The 17,761-nt window shown below is 42.4% G+C and overlaps 1 protein-coding gene across 4 annotated transcripts in view; it reads right to left on the bottom strand.

Annotated features, from left to right (window-relative positions):
* Window positions 1-1,919: 1,919 nt before the first annotated feature.
* LOC135199437 (serine/threonine-protein kinase pim-3-like) overlaps window positions 1,920-17,761 on the bottom strand; it is a 34,322-nt gene continuing 18,480 nt past the window's right edge. For 3 of the 4 annotated variants that reach the window (XM_064227469.1, XM_064227470.1, XM_064227472.1), the window contains 3 exons: window positions 12,864-13,015; window positions 4,327-4,533; window positions 1,920-3,795 (listed from right to left, as the gene is read on the bottom strand). In XM_064227469.1, coding sequence (XP_064083539.1) covers window positions 3,286-3,795; window positions 4,327-4,533; window positions 12,864-13,015 — 869 coding nt within the window. In that variant the 3' untranslated portion in view covers window positions 1,920-3,285. Of the gene's footprint in view, window positions 3,796-4,326; window positions 4,534-12,863; window positions 13,016-14,410; window positions 14,842-17,761 lie in introns of those variants that run through there. The other variant, XM_064227468.1, reaches the window with a different exon arrangement.

Below are 17,761 nucleotides of genomic sequence, written 5' to 3'. Positions count from 1 at the left end.
ACATGGGACATACAAAATAAGATGATAACATTTTCTTCACTTCAAATATTTTGACAATGAACCTCAGCACAGATTGTCCAATACGTTCATCACAAATATTGACACATTGGTAAAACCTTTTTGCAGTCAGCAGCTCTTGTGGTTTACTTTTTAAGGGAAAACAAACACTCTTGAGTCCTACTTTTGGGGAATGAACTTCGGCGATGCCATCGGGAGCCGAATTCTCAATTAGAACATTGGGAAGATGACACTCAAAAGGCATCACTCTTTTTGACCTCACTTGAAATAATCCTGCCTTCGCAGACTTACTGGAACATTTTCTACATTTTGGCAGTTTTTTTTTTTTTTATAATTCTCATTTTGAGTGTTACTGATCTGGCAAACTTTTTTTACATAATGCAAAATTGCTTGAATGATTCAACATCTTAAATTCCATCATAATTTTGGGATGATTTTATACTTAAGAGTGCCAGACCAGTGCCCTCAAAAACATTAGCGGATTTAGCAGTTCCTTTTTAATGACTTTTTTTTACCTAACTTCAACACTACAGCCTCTCACAAAATTCTTTTAAAGAATTACACAGATAAGAGCGCTTGCGCGCACACAATGTTAAAAGTTCACCTTAGGCCACCAAAAAATTGCTCTTATTACAACCCAAATGTACTGGAAAACCTACTTAGCCAACAAAGAAAGTTTCACCAATACCTTCCCAAGAACACATGTAAAAAGGGGGTTACGATAACAATAATAATAATAATGTTCTACGTATCAAAAGAAGACTGGCGTAGTACAAAAAAAGCTGGAATCTTATCATCGACTTTCTTCTCTATCTATCTAAACTTGTTGCGACCACTTCTGAATAGAAAGACTATCGAGCTACCACCTACTGCTTTGACTCTTTAACCATCAAAACTTTCAGATGAATAGTACCCCTCCCTTCCCTCCCGGGAAACCCCAACAAACAAAACTAACTCCCTTGGGAACTCAACAAAATCTGAATGTGCCCTTAACCCAGAGGGGGAACGAACGAAAAGAAAATAATAATAAATAACGGAGCCACAAACGGCTACAGTAAAGTTCTTTGAAATCCCGAAGCTACCCATACTAAGACGACTTATCTGAAGAAACCTGCTGCTGCTGCTGCTGGTCGTCGTCGACGACCCACTGAATACAAAACTATGTACCGAAGCTGCAATGAATGAAGGGGTGATTTTTTTTTTTCTAACGACCCGACTGAAGAAAAGTAATGAGGCGGATATATACTATATATATATATATAGTACTCTGTGCGCGATAGATCCATTGTATTATGTATAAAACACTGAAGTATATATTCTTCTTCATCTATAGAATCCAATTTGAGAGAGACAGAACACTCGACTGATTAAGTTCAAAAGATGTGTGGATTGGGAGTCCTGGGAGGTTGATGGAAGGGACACAGCCAATTAACCCATCAATCAATAGTGAACGAATGTTGTCGTCATCGTCGACGTGGTCTTCGCTTTTTGTTTCAAGTTGACTTTTGTGGATGTACAGAACTCAAGACGAGAGAGAGAGAGAGAGAGAGAGAGAGAGAGAGAGAGAGAGAGAGAGAGAGAGAGAGATAAAATTTTCGAAGATTGATAACTTCTGAATCTGATGATGAAGTACTTGTATGGAAACATTTACAGATTCTATCATGAAAATCCTGCTGAACAGAGGGAATGAGGGATTAAGGGGAAGAGAGAGAGAGAGAGAGAGAGAGAGAGAGAGAGAGAGAGAGAGAGAGAGAGAGAGAGAGGGGGAGGAGGGGGGTGGGGGAGAATTTTTGCGAGGAAAAAGGTTCGTAGACTCCGTCATGAACAACACAAAATTAATTCGCTAATTCGAAGAGCCAGACGATCGTATATCTTGAAACTCGCTGATGAACCTTTATTTATATTTTTTTGTAACTTGAATATCCAAAAGAGCACCAAACGCTACCACTAAACTTCCGGGAGAAGAGAAAGGGAGAGAAAGACAGAGAGAGACAGAAAATGAATTAATCCACTTCTATATATCTTTGGGTTACCACTTTCTTTTTTTTATAATATGAAGGGAGATGATCCAAGATGATTGCCGCCCACTTCACATCAAATAATAACTACAGTCTATATCTCTTCACATCTTTAAACTTGAATAAAACTGACGTATTTTTTTTTTTTTTTAATTTTTGAAGGTTCAAATTAAATTTTTTGTTATCATACATAACTTACACACTTGAGCAATTTCTTATGAATAGAACTGTACAATGGGGCAAATGACTATTTACAATATGTACACACTCTTACGACGGTTGAAGCACCAAAATAAATTACAATCTTACATTTTTTTTTTTAAACTTTCATTTTATTTTACAATGTTGGACTGATAAATTAACTTTGGTTTATCCCATTCCACGTTCAAAAGCTTCGCAGCTAAGAAGCCCAGACCACTTTTTTTATTTTTGGCATTGCGACAGAGAGAGAGAGAGAGAGAGAGAAGAGAGAGAGAGAGAGAGAGAGAGAGAGAGGGCTCAAAGCAGAATCCTAATAATAATGCCCAGGATACCCTCTCTTTTTTTAACTCACAAGGGCTTTTTTTCTTTTTCTCACTGACTTGACTGCCCCCCCCTCTCCTGCAGGGAGTGTGAGTGACACCCCCATCATCCCCCCCGGCCCCCGATCTCTTCGGGTCTGAACTGGAACGTCAGGAACGGAGGCCTACTACTAGTAGTAGGAGCAGCCTCTTGGCGAGGTTATAGGCAATAAATAGTTGTGCAAGACCACGGGAGGGGGGGGGCGCCCAGGTGAGGGGTGTGGGGGTGGCACCCCAACCCCTCACTTCGGAATCCCACGAATCTGAGATCGAGAGCGTCCGGCGGACGTCGTCCGCAGACTGAATACAGCGCCACAAACACACACACGCGCACACACACCGAACACGCCCTCCGCCGCCGCCGTCAGACACACACGCCCCATCTTTTCAGTGTGGGGGTGGGGGGGGGGGTGGAACAATTGCAGTCATATTCACAATTCCACGACGTCTCCAGCGGAAACCCTACACTTAAGGCTCGTTCGCTCTCTCCCCTTGGAAGTCAGTCCCTCGGCTGGTGGCAGGGAGAGAGAGAGAGCCTGTTCCAATACGGGGCAGGGGATGATGGGGCGGTGATGTGGGAGGAGGAGGAATATGGGGGGCGGTCGGGCGAAGGGCGCACAGCAGTAATGCACTAACTGCTGCTGCTGAAGAAGAGCGGCTTCTTACAGCACCACTAGTGGAGGCCGCCATCAAAGCGATTCTTGAGACGAGGTGGAGCACTTATCGAGGGACTGCTGGTCCGGATGCCTCGTTCTCGGGGGCGGCGGGTTGAGCCACGGGTGGGTCAGGATGCTGTCGAGCGAAGGGCGTTCGCTCGGCCTCACCCTCAGACACCACTTGACCAGGTGCTGACACTCCTCCGTCACCGCCGCTCGGAACTGCACGCGCGCCGCCACGATCTGCTCGTCGTGCTCGAAGGGGATGTCCCCGCACACCAGGTCGTACAGCAGGATGCCCAGCGACCACACGGTCGCCGGCACGCCCTCGTACTGGTTGTGGCGAATCCACTCCGGGGGGGAGTAGACCCTCGTGCCGTCGAAGTCCGTGTAGGTCTTCTCCGAGAGCAGGGCGCCCGACCCGAAGTCTATGAGCTTCAGGATGGGTCTGCCCTTGTTGTCGTAGGTCACCAGGAGGTTCTCATCCTTGATGTCCCTGTGGATGACGCCGGCGGCGTGGCAGTCGCGGACGATGTCCACCACCTGTGCAGGGAAAGGGGGAAAACAAACATTAAGGAATGCCAGGAACAATACGTACACGAATGGAAAGTCTTCACAGAAAACATCATAAATCAACAGATATATTCAATGATAAGACTCTTCTTATTAACAGAATACCAGAATTCAGCGCTGAAACGGACAGTCAGAAGGTCAGGAAGCAAAGATGTTATAGGAGGAAGATCTCGCAGTTGCATTACGAAACAAGGGTCAGGAGAGAATGAAGGAAAACAAGATGTTAGAGAATATGAAAGGAGGTACAGTAAAAGGGATCTTTTTCCTCAGGCGCTGGTACCTATGAGGTCATTCAAACTGAAACGGAAACGGACAGTCAAAAGGTTTGGCAGGAAAAGATGTAAAAGGAGGAAGACCTCGCAGTTGCACTACGAAAGAAGCGTCAGGAGAAGGGTTAAGGGAAAGTGAGACGGAAGAGAACGGAGAGTGTTAATGAAAGTGAGATGGAAGAGAATATGAAAGGAGGTACAGTAAAAGGAATTTTTTTTCCACCCTCCTCACCTGCTTGAAGAGCGACCTGGCCTCTGTTTCGGGGATGACCTTGTGCTCCGTGATATAGTCGAAGAGGTCCTTACAGGGTTCCGGCCGTTCGAAGACCAGGAGGTAAGAGTCCTCTCTCTCGATCCAGTCCATGAGCTTCACCACATTCGGCACATGCGCCACTCTGAGCAACAACGACACTTCCCGTGGGGCACGGCGTCCACCCACCTAAGGGGGAGAGAAAAAAGCAACGTTAATCAGTTGTTACTGCGAAGGAACCATCTTCTGTTTACTATAATGTCCCGCGGGGGGTGGGGGGGACATTCAAGATCTTCAGGTACCTGAAATCTAGAGAGATTTTAGCAGTATTCTAATATGTCTCTATCCTAACTAATTTCAGAAATGATAAAAGCATTCTAATAAGTCTCTATCCTACCTTATTTCAAAGATGATGAAAGCATTCTAACAAGTAGTCATTTCAGAGATGATAAACACATTCCAACAAGTCTCTATCCTAACAGACAACACTCAGGAAAGTGCATTTAAATAATAAGTCATTTCAGAACTTGTAAAGCATTCAAATACACAGCTGCCTGACGACTCATCATTACAGGAAGTGTCTGAAGGAATCCAGACATTCTAACAGTTATCTTGAAAGTGTGCTACCCAGCTTTTGCATATCTCCCCCACAAGCATAAATATACCCCGTCCTTCAAACGAATGATAATTACATTAACTACAATACCTAGGCAAGATTTGAGCAAGAACAACAATTACAAGACCATATATTACAATGGACATTTATGCTGGCCTACGTAATGCTTAGCACAAGCCATTTCTGGTACGTAGTTAAGAAAGGTTATGGAGACGAGAGGAAAAATTAAGTAGTGGGCAACCTCTCTCATGAGACTCGCCAAGTCTGGATTCTGGAAGGCCAGTGCCCCCAGACCACATTCCAGACAAGGCCTCGACGAAACTGGACGAAGCTGCTACTACTACCACCACCACCACCTCCTCCAGCTCCTTCCTACCCCCGTCCAAACACAAACCCTCCCCTCCCCCACAATACACAGTAACATTCTTCAGCGTACTTTGGTGCCAAGACGGTCCGTTCTACGAAACATATGATTTCAGATCCAGTTAACAGAGAGAGAGAGAGAGAGAGAGAGAGAGAGAGAGAGAGAGAGAGAGAGAGAGAGAGCGCCTTGACGCGCGTAATTAAGATGCAGATTTTTCGACGACATATGTAACCCAGACATAACACCAGAAAATAAGGTCATTGATAAACCAAGTTACAATTAACGAGCACTATACGACGCAATAAATAAAAAAAAAAGTGGTAATTTTTGGCTAAATTTCGCTGGAGGAAATCCATTTATTTTTTACTTTAATCTTTTTTTTTTTTTTTTTATTAAACATTCCCGTACCAGGTGGCGAAAGGGCGGCCTTTTGCAGTGAGGATGTACGCTAGAACAAAACTCGCTCTTGGCAATTCAGGACAAGGATAAAAACATTCGATATTACATACCAAGATACTCTTACGGAGGGTAATTTCACAACCCCCCCCCCCCCAAAAAAAAAGTGTAAATATACACTCGAATAGTCACCCCCCCACAACCCGTCACCCCGTAAAAACCACCCCAACCCACCTCACCCCCCATCTCTAAAGAATTCAGTGACGTGCCCAAGGGGAGCTGTTAAAAGACAGATCTGCAGGCGATTACCAACGGCCAGTTCCTGCGTCGTTTCTGGGACGCGTCCTCAAGATGCCACCTGTTGCGTCCCCAGGATTTACGGGACGTCCAAGTCCCATAATCATGTAGCACTGGGCACGTTTTAATAGGAATGGAGTATGTGGGCATGTTAACTGCTTGAAATGTGAATAACAAAAACAAGCTTTCAGTCATGAGTATAAAACACACCTATATATATCCCTTAAACAATTGTTGACGATTAATATCACTACACCATGGAAACTTTTCGTGTATACAAATAGTAGCCTTGAGAGAGAGAGAGAGAGAGAGAGAGAGAGAGAGAGAGAGAGAGAGAGAGAGAGAGAGAGAGAGAGAGAGAGAGAGAGAGCGCTTGCAAAGCAGATGCGCACTACTTTCGTCAAAAGTTGACTGCAAATTAACAATTCCAGTAGTATCTATTCTGTCACTCACAAACTACTCCGTACAAAATCATCAACATTTCCAAGAAAATTACACAAAACCCTTCATTCCAAACAGCACACTTAACCAACATTGCTAAACCATCTGAACTTGGCCCAGGGGGTAATGGATTCTTTAAACTTTTTTTTTTTCGTTTAAACCAGACGTCCCAAGTGTTTTTATAAACTGATCTAGCGCACAATCAACAAGGAGCCACATTGCATATTGCAGAAGGCGAGAAGATATATAGGTAACCATAAGGTGAGGCAAGACTAATCTTTATTTCTAATGGCACCTGAAATTAGTAGCAAGCTGAATTGTCAACATTATTGCTGCCAAATATTACAAATTTACCCATCTATGACCAATAAAGAACTCCGTGAACACAAATTGTTTCTGAAAACTTCACCAAGTGTTCAGACTGGAAGAGTTTCTGCAAACATTGTGTTAAAACTAGTAATGTGTTTCTGAAAACATACCTAAGTGTTCAAACCTGAAAATTAGTGGTTTCAGGAAAGAGTTAAAACCAGAAATGTTCCCGAAAACATCCATATGTGTTAAAACTTTGAATGTTAACTTTAAAATGTTAGTTTCTGAAAACACTTAAAACTTTAAATGTTTCTTAAACATTCATTAGTGTTATAACTTTAAAATGTTAGTTTCTGAAAACTGTTAAAACTAGAAATATTTCTTAAAACATCCGTAAGTGTTACAACTGTACATGTTTTTGAAAACTTCCACAAGTGTTATATCTTTTAATATGTTAAGTTTCTGAAAACACTTAAAACTTGAAATATGTTTCTGAAAACATTCCTAAGTGTTGAAACGAGAGGCAAAGCTTTTGGGTCATTTCTGGAATTAGGCAAAAAAACCTGTTCAAGGTCCCAAGCAACCTGCGACCTGGAATATGTCTCTCTCAGGCTTGGAAACTGGGCACTGGTCTTAAAAAACTGCTAAAGGAACACACGAGACAGGTGCAAAAACCAAAACTCAAGAGAGAGAGAGAGAGCGAGAGAATGCTTCAGGTACCTAAAACACATTCTTAGACCAGGACAGGCCCGTCAGAAGTCAATAATGAAGTCCTTTGCCACCCAACCCCCTTCCACCTACCCCTAGGAACCACTCCATACCCAGATCCCCAAGTCCTCTTGGTATGCAAGCAACGGAACACGGACCACTGGACTAAACCCCGAATTCACAAGGCCTGAGAATACCGCCCAGTTCATCGACACTGAAGCCACGGCTCCTCTGTGAATACATCAGCGAAGAGGGGGAGGGGGGCACATCACTGAGAAGTGACCAAGCTTTCGGCGAAAAGAGAAAATAATTACCATGCCCTATACCCACTGCGAAATACCACGACGACATGGCGAGGTCATACCTCTCGGAAAGGAGCCGCTGGCCAGCCACCGTCATCCAATGCCGTCCGTATTTGGAGCATCCTACTTGTATAGTATGCTCGGGGATCCAGTCGTACATTCCACATAACTCCAGCCGAGACTGGGCACCACCGCCGTGCCCAGCTTTCTATACTACTTCACGTGGGCGCTCCTGACCACACAATCCTAGACTCATGACTTCGTATGTTAACACCAAGGAGCGTATCCAGACAGAACGCCCCTCCCCCAACAGAGATTATTAATAATAATATACACATGTTAAGTACGCGTCGACATCATATGAAATGGGTATGCGTACCCAAAGACTATACCAGAGAGAGAGAGAGAGAGAGAGAGAGAGAGAGAGAGAGAGAGAGAGAGAGAGAATTTAACTTTACTACTGCGCGGTTAACTTCAGAGTCGAATCCCACAGACAGAATTGGCAGTGTGTACACGCCCTAATCACAACAATATCTCAGGGAAGACCAACAACAGACCAGAGAATGTCTACGAACAATTACCCTACCAAGTACCACCCCTCCCCCCAACACCAAAAATGGGGGGGAGGGGGTCAAGGAAACCCTAAGGGTTGAAATTACACCTCGGCTGCATTGCATGACCTCTAATATCTTAAGGGTGACCGCAAACATCCTTTCTTGCACCTAAAGCAATCCCTTTCTCAAGCTCTTCTCTTTCACCACAAGGACGTCCGCATCCCCAATTTTTTTTCCTTCTCCTCGACGCTGGGTCAACAGCAACAGCAACCAATCCGGTGCAGTAATGGTGGTAGCAACTAGCTACCCACAGCAGCTGCGCGCTCTGCTCATTAGCAATCATTAGTACTAGTGCAGCAGAGGGGGCTCTCTCATACAGGTCGGTCATTCACAACACCCAGGGACACCTTTCGTGTATAAAAATACCACGCGCGCGCGCGCGCGCACACACACACACACACACAGAGAGAGAGAGCTTGCAAAAGAGTACCCAGTAGCGTCGTCCTTTACCCATCAGAAATAAACCTTATGTTTAGGCTAACAAACAAACCAGTGTTGAGGAACGATGCGTATTACGAAGTACAACACAATCTTCTGTTTATATATATATAATATATATATATATATATATTATATATATATATATATATATATATATATATATATATATATATATATATATATATATATATATATATATATATATATGTGTGTGTGTGTGTGTGTGTGTGTGTGTGTGTGTAAAACGCGGTTGGACTTTACCAACTGCGCGGTCGAATAATCAAAATATAGTTAAGTAAGCCTAAAGACCTACTACCTACCCCTGTGCGAGTGTAAATACTATAGCAACGTGAAGGTGAAGGAAGGTTCCCCACTCACTCACTCTCTCTCTTTTTCATCCCCTGGTTTCACCATCAGCCCCATAGAGTCGTGCCCCTTACAGCTCCTAATCTATTTTCCTCCCCTACGAACATCTACCTTGTGGAAGGCAGAGGAATAAGACTAATAAAGTAGATAATTAATATATATACATATAGTATTATATATATTAATAATAACCTCATTGTTTCAACTGAAAAATATTAAAACACTTCGCCAGTTACCTCATATTTCGAACGGATTCCTTCTCCTCCCCCCCCCCCCACCTTATCCCCAAGGCTACCAACCCTCCCTCGCCCTCCCCACCCCACAACCTTCCTCCTCGCAGTCGCCCTCCAAAGTCACCCCTATCCCCTGTGAGCGCGATGTAGACGCTCTTTTCTAGGGGTCGTTACCCCTACTACGCTAACCAGTCCCCAAGACCATGAAGATAAACTTATTCCTCCGCTCTTAACCCCAACGCTCGCTCAGCGTCAGTCATTTTCCCTTCTTCTTGGTCGAAGGCACTCCACTGCCCGAACCGAATACACACACCCCCACATTCCTGCCCCTACCCAGGCCAAAAGTACCCAAAACACGAGAGATGACGTACGTACACGATGACAAACCTGCACTATGGTACTAACGCACCCTTGCCATATGTACTATAACTTTATATAATATAGAGTTTAAACGCTATTATTTAAAAAACACGCAGCAGCAGATACGTTCATGCAACTGGACACGACTGAAGCTTAGAACAATGGTACTTGAAAGAAAAATTACATTCACGCTGATATAAAAACTCGAGAAAAAATAAATAAAAATAACAAGAGTCGGCAACACTCGCGCTGCTAACCTTCCCCCGGACTAGAGTAGTAAGAGTACTACGACTTCCTTTCCCGCCATAATCCCGCCTCTCTACCTTTTACCCGCCAAAATCATTTCCATTCACACCGATCGGACTACACGGCGCTTCAACCTCGTTCAAGATTAAGTCAGGTCATTAACGACGCCACTAAAACAAGTAGTGTATAGTATATGCAAATTTGGGGGGGTGGGAGAAGACGTGGAGAGAGAGAGAGAGAGAGAGAGAGAGAGAGAGAGAGAGAGAGAGAGAGAGAGAGAGAGAGAGCACTAACTTGTGTACCCCACAAGGAGCGACTGAGAGACTTTTTTATAGTCGCCAATACTCACTCGCACATAGTACTATACTAGCATGTTTGTGTGGGACTCAATAGCACGGAGGCTTATCGCAAGATCCTTCAAGAGGGAAAACGAGTAGCTTCGTTCAAGTCAGATGTCTGTCAATGCACTTACACACACACACGTCTGGCCAATTACCTAAGCAACAGACGTTCCCTATGACGAAGGAAGCCGCACTACCTCCGTGCAGCCTAACGAACATTTACATGCTAAGTCGTTTCTGACATTTATACATAATGCGCGCTTCTTACATACCTCACATTTCTTCCCCGGAAGCTAAAGTCGACGAACCTTTCACAATGCGATGGTTGACGTAGACCTCTATACTTTGACCCAGATTCGAGAAGGATTCTAGTGAATTTCCATTTGGTAGGATACAAGCCAGACTCATGAGAGGATGGTAGGATACAAGCCAGACTCAAGAGAATGGTAGGATACAAGCTAGACACATAAGAGGATGGTAGGATACAAGCTAGACACATAAGAGGATGGTAGGATAAAAGGTAGAATAATCATATGAGCATGATACGATACAAGCTAGACTCAAAGAAGACAGTACGATGCAAGGTAGACTCACAAGAGGACAGTAGGATGCAAGCTAGACTCACAAGAGGACAGTAGGATACAAGGTAGACTCAAAGAGGATAGTAAGATACAAGCTAGACTCACAAGAGGATAGTAGGATGCAAGGTAGACTCATAAACGTTCAAAAAACCTTTTCTTATGCAAACTACGATTCGAAATGCAGAATATTTCATGATAAAAACACTGAAAATCAAATTCAAGCAACTAGGACACGTGCATGTCTGCAGAATGCCATTAAGGCGCTATGCCATGCACTAGGCAGGTGGATTCGAGTGTCCGTGGTATTACTCGAATCACAGTGACATGACTTTCGAAGCAATAATGCCTTAGCCTGATGACACGAAATGCAAGACAAGTTTCTTGCAATGCCACCCACACGGAGCGGCGTGCAAGCGCGCAGACCACCCACTAAACTACTTCGACCGAAAGGGTAAATTATATAAAAGCTCCCCCGGCGACATCCTTAGTTAACAGTAAAATTCAAGAAACGACAAGTCATATATATATATTATATATATATATCTATATATAGATATATATATATATATATATATAATAGAGAGAGAGAGAGAGAGAGGAGAAGAGAGAGAGAGGAGAGGAGAGGAGAGAGGAGAGAGATGGAAGGAGGGACGAGAGAGAGAGAGAGAAGAGAAGGAGCGAGAGAGAGAGAGAGTGGTACTAATTTCGACATCAACAAATCCTAATAAATACTGAAACTGAGATAAACGTGACAGTTGATTTAGGCCAAAACCAGACGTAAGAAAAAGATAAAAAAACCCTAGTATATACCAAATTCTTTACAATCCACAATTTACAATGGCATCCTTGTATACACACGCACGCCCACGCATCTTTTTCAGCGCCCACAAGGCCACCCACGCCTGTAAGGGCGCTATCACCCCACACACGCACACACTCTTCTCCTCGCTCCAGACAAGTCGGCTCATATCGATCGGGTGGTAGAACTCCTCTCTCCTCCAACTAGACCAAATCCCATACCCCCTAAAAACTCTCTCTCTCTCTCTCTCTCTCTCTCACACACACACACACACACAAATGCACAATGCATAAGTACATAAAAAAAATACACCTTCATTCCTTATTCTCAAATTACATAAAAAAAGGATATTCGATTACTCAAGAAAACTGATCAAGCAATGAAATAAACGAAGTGGATCTCGGCCTCCAAGACACTGAAGAAATGAACATGAGGGGGAAATCCCACAGCAGACGAAACTAGTATAAAAAGCAAAGCCATCATAATATTGTAAGGCATAGGAGAAGGATGGGGGCTGAGGGGGAGGGGGAGAGGAGGAATGTGTGAGAGAGCGAGTGTGGACTATGATGTGACGACTGGCCTAGTTTCAAACGCAGCACGAGATGGCGTTGGGGATAAAAACAAAAGTGTAAACACTCCCCCCCCCCCCCCCCCCCCCCCCACTCTCTCTCTCTCCTATTTACACACTCGCCATTTCCGTACACTCGGGAGGTTTATTGTTCATTTACAAGGAAAAGATTGTTTTTTTTTATCATAACTGTTCAGTAGAACGACGCTTATACCTAAAACTAAAGGAGTTCCAAAACAGCATCGCATAAAGTCAGTTGATGAGCATCGTTACGTATCCCTTTTTGAAATCTGCATAAACAGAAAAATGCACAAAAATGACCGTTATCACCCTTTAACAATTTAAATTCACGAACATGAACCTTTTAAAGTTTTAAAATATATCTGCTCTATCCTAAATGACCAAAAACCAAAGAGAAAAAACCATCTAAAATAAATTAAAAACGCCCTTTCATATCCACACACAAAAAAAGGGGGAGATACCTTAGAATTAACATGTCATGATTAAACGACACAAACAAACCAGGACAATACTCACCATATCCCACGCTGTAATTTTTGCCCGGGCCACTTGTTTTATGGCCACGGGGGCACCGTCGCGGACTCTCCACCCAGAATACACGGTGCCAAATCCACCTTTTCCTAAGACGGAACCCACACGGTACGTTTCTTCTAAATGCCGTCCATTTCCTACGTAAACAGAAACAGTGATTAACGCTGGGTGCAGCAAGTCATACAATTCACTAACATTATATTCAATATGACATAACATATACTATGAATACTCATACAAACATTGCTTAAGGTTTAACCGAAAGGCCTATCAACTCGCACTTAAAAAAAAAAAAAAACATCCTTTAAATGACCGGCACAGAAGTTTGTACAAAATTGACAATCTTAACTTTTAGAGCCTTGAAAAGACTTAGGATGTTTAAATACAAATATTCGTGAATCTGACTTTCATGATGTATTTACTAGACTTCTGACACGTCAAACAACGTCATTAATTAATGCAACAAACGTTCATGAGACGTAATACATTAGCACTTCACGTCATCAGAGCTTTTTAAAATTGTGCTTTCAAGTTCCACACTACTCGTCTTACTAAACTTCTGACGCGTCAAACAAAGTCTTTTATTAATACAACAAACGTTCTTGATACGATAATACATTAGCAATTAGCACTTCACGACATTTGAGCTTTTAAATTGTGCTATTAAAGTTTCAAACAGCTCGTCTTATAAACAGACAGCAATGTATTTAAACTAATGACGCGTCAAAAAACGTTATTAACTACAACAAAAGTTCTTGATACGATAACACATTAGTAATTAGCACTTCACGCCATTTGAGCTTTTAAATTGTGCTTTCAAGTTTCAAACAGACAGTCTTACTAAACAGACAGTAATGTATTTAAACTAATGACGCGTCAAATAAAGTCTTTTATTAATACAACAAACGTTCTTGATACGATAATACATTAGCAATTAGCACTTCACGACATTAGAGCTTTTAAAATGTTGAAATCGTGCTTTCAAATATCATACTGCTCGTCTTACCATAGGTTTTACCAAACAACAACAACACATGTTTAAAAAACATCAGGAATGCTAGATATGCTAGATACTACTATATATAAGTTGAACACGTGTCCTATTCACGACGAAATCTCGGGTAAGGGGCAAAATGATCAAGGAAAATCTGCTTCTATTTTCTTTAATCAGTCGTCGTTTCCTGGACTCGAAATGAATCCTGTTTGTTGTTGTTGGAGATTAAGCTGGCCTTATGCCAGCACGGGGTCTCGCTCACAGAGCAGCCCGTAGAAAAATCATTCCTGTTGCCGTCGTGAAATCGCCAACACAGCTAAACAATTGAGGCCAAATGAAACCCAGCGCGAAATTCGACACACGATGTATTCATCATCCACCTTCTGATAAGGACAGACATATCAACCTCTCACGCCCATTTTAACGAAGAGACTTCGGGAGAAGACCAATGGCACCGCCCACTTTGAAAAAGGCTATATTATATTATACTTCTAAAGGTAAACATCGTCAAAGACACCTCAAGGAATTCCTGAATTACCTCTGTTGTGGATTGGCACAGTCACTCTGTTCGGGGTATGGGCAGTGGTAGCCGAGTTCGCAGCACTGGGAGGCACAATGATGGATTGCTTATTGGTATTATTGTTATTGTTGTTATTAGGGGAGGAGATTGTTCCGCACTTTGAACACATTTTGCAGGTGGCGGCCGAAGTCGCTGCCGCCGATTTCTCGCAAAACACCAGCGACGGCGGCGGTGGAGCGACACTACTAGACTGGGGCGCCATAATGTGAGAGATCTTGGGAGAGACAAGAACATCCACCATATTCCGTCGTGTTACTCATTCAATCACAATGTTGACACGAGATGTCCGCGCAAGAGAGAGAGAGAGAGAGACACAGCAAAAGTTGGGGGGACGGCGACTCACGCACGCCTTCCTTACACCATGAGCGTCAGAGTATAACTGATATGAATAGTGGTAGCGGTGGTCATGTCTACTTTGGCTCTGAGACGTGTATTCCTCCGCTACGAGATCGTACTTTTGCGACTTTATTTTCGATTCATTCCGATTTCTTTCCTGACAGATTTGATCGGCGCGCGGAAGTGTTCATATATTTAATTTTGTTCATTATCAAAGCCCTTCCCTGATGAAAAAACTCGCACCAGACATGGAACTACTTTTCCCTCCTCCGTGAGCGTAATATTTACGTCTGGCCCTAAGTGTGTATATGTGTGTGTGTTGGCTGTCTGACGTCACACTCAAGAATTCAATACATTCAGTTGTCGCTGCCAACAGCATCACTGTTTTGATAGTTTTATTTTAAAAGTATCCACAAACGACGTATTAAATAACATAAAACTATGAATAATATTGTTTATAATTTAAGTGATAAGTTAGTTCTTTAAATCCTTCCGTATCAGAGCGAAGAAAAGACTAAACATTAACTGCTGGACGAGCGCCGGTTGGCGGCCATGAAATTGTCCGTAGTCCCTCGTAGTCTCTCCAGCCAATGAGTGCGTTCAGTTACACGGTGGACCAATCAAAAGGAGACTTTCATTTGTATGTCTGGCAACTCTCGCACACGTCCCCCCACCCAGTTACTACGACGGGGGTGGTGGGTGGTCACGTGGGGCGCCAAACAGAAGTTCCCGCCAAAAGTGGTGACTGCGGGCGTTGACTTTTCTCGCTGGCTGGGGGAAGAGGAGATCCTCAAGGACTTCAACTGTATCCTGTGTGGGGGCTGACGGCGGCGGCGGCGGCCAAAGGCGGGGCAGATGGCCCAGGAATGTTCCATTCGACGATTTCATGAGAACGGACGGACGGCTAGGGCTGTGTGTTATGTGTGTGTACGTGTGCGCGTGTGTGTGCGTAGGCGGAATCCGAGCGCTTTGAGAGCCATACGATCCAACGGACGGGATCCCGTCCGTCAAGAAGGATCAATATCCGTTCTGTATTTTTTTCCCCGAGCCTACAAATATCCGGTTAAGAGAAAATTAAAGTCTCCAGAATATCCGGTTATGGGAAAATCAAAAGTCTCCGGTAATTAAGAGTTGATCAGAAGCGGTTATGGCCCGCGTCAAATTAGGAACTAATTTATATTTATTTTTTTGGTCATGCGTGTAAAATACAATACACAGTAACAAATGGGGGTACTATTATTAATTCCTAAAATGGAAATTATTATATAATCGGACATGGTGAGGAAAACCGTAATTATAGCCAGTTTTTATTCCAACAGGTAGTTAAAGTACGACTTACCGCAAGGTGGGTCTGCTTCACCCGAGCAGTTTGTATCGACTGACTGACTGACTGTCTCCGAGTCGTTGGTCGACTTTAACTAAAATTAAAAATTAAGGCCTGCCACGGAAAACTGTGGAGTCTTAAGAATCTGAATGAATGTTAACCACAGAAAACTGGAGTAAAATCTGAAAGAATGTCTACTATCTAAGTACCCCCAAAAAAACGCGAGAATCGTCAAGTCCATACAGGTGTACCACTGAGCGATATAGCAAGTCCCATTCTGTGCGGAATTACCCTGGGAAAAGCACATCAAAATACCCTTTAAAGCGCTGCTCAATAAACTTATACCAACTCTATTTTCGAATAACCACTCCATTTGCAGGCCAGTTCCTCCCCCCACAACCCAACCGCTCCACCAACAACCCCCCCCCCCCCCTCCCCTTCCATATATCCCCTCTTCCTGTCAACAGATTCCAATTAACAAATGCCTCACCTTTGGGATAAGATTTGATAATACATTTAAACTGAGCCTGACAATTAAATATATGAACTTCATATACCCGTTGCAGGTTTTACTCTTAATTATTTTTCCAAAGTCAAGAGAACTGGTTCACTGGATTAAAATGTTTCAGAATAATAAAAACACACCATTTACTCTATTTACATTAGAATTCAGAACAACAGTACTTCAGTTTCCTGGGCTTGTCCTAAAAATCCATTCACACCAATCCGTACACAATCCTAAGAAGCTTTTGACTGGTAAAATGGTTCAAATTAGTTGTGGGAGGGTTGTAATATCTCAAGTCTTTAATTTTAATATACGAATTAACATTCACTATAATCAATATTTCTCTGCCTACTTCCGCATTTAAAAAATAATTTAACTTACATCTTGAAAAAGATGAACATCTCTACCAGAACTATTCATTCATTGTTCAAAATTTCTCTGCCTACTTCTGTATTTAAAAAATAATTTAATTTATATCTTAAAATAAAAAAAATGGTTGAACATCTATAGCAGAACTTTATTTACTGTTCAAAATTTCTTTGTCTACTTCTGCATTTCAGCATTTCAAAAAATAATTTAATTTATATCTTAAAATAAAAAAAGATTGACATCTCTAGCAGAACTATTTATTCACTAATTAAAGTTTCTCTGCCTACTTTTGCATTTCAAAAAATAATTTAAATCTCTGCCTACTTCATTTATTCACGGTTCAAAATTCCTCTGCCTACTTCTGCATTAAAAAAAATCTAATTTAAATCTTAAAATGAAAAAAAAAAAAATCTCTAGCAGAACTAGATTGATTCGTTGTCACAACTAACCCTAACCTACTTCTGCTTTGACGAGTAGTATTACATACAAAAATAATCAACGTCTCGACCAAGAGGGGTAATATTAGGTCATGTCTATCAAAATTCACAAGCTATTAAGGTTTACAATGATAAATAGGGCTTGACGTATATCGCCGAGGTATTAAAAAAAAATAACTTGAAATCTCCTACAGAAATATACCATCGGAACCACATTCAAATTATGAAAAAAGCAGAAATGAATAAAGTTTTTGCCTTACGAACTCAAAATGCATTAATAAAAGTTAAACAAGGGCCTGTATACTGAAGAAAAATATTGACTGGAGTTATCAAAAATA

Source organism: Macrobrachium nipponense, chromosome 25, assembly GCF_015104395.2.
Source record: "Macrobrachium nipponense isolate FS-2020 chromosome 25, ASM1510439v2, whole genome shotgun sequence".
Taxonomy (NCBI): domain Eukaryota; kingdom Metazoa; phylum Arthropoda; class Malacostraca; order Decapoda; family Palaemonidae; genus Macrobrachium; species Macrobrachium nipponense.
This window is presented reverse-complemented; position numbering and strand designations above follow the sequence as displayed.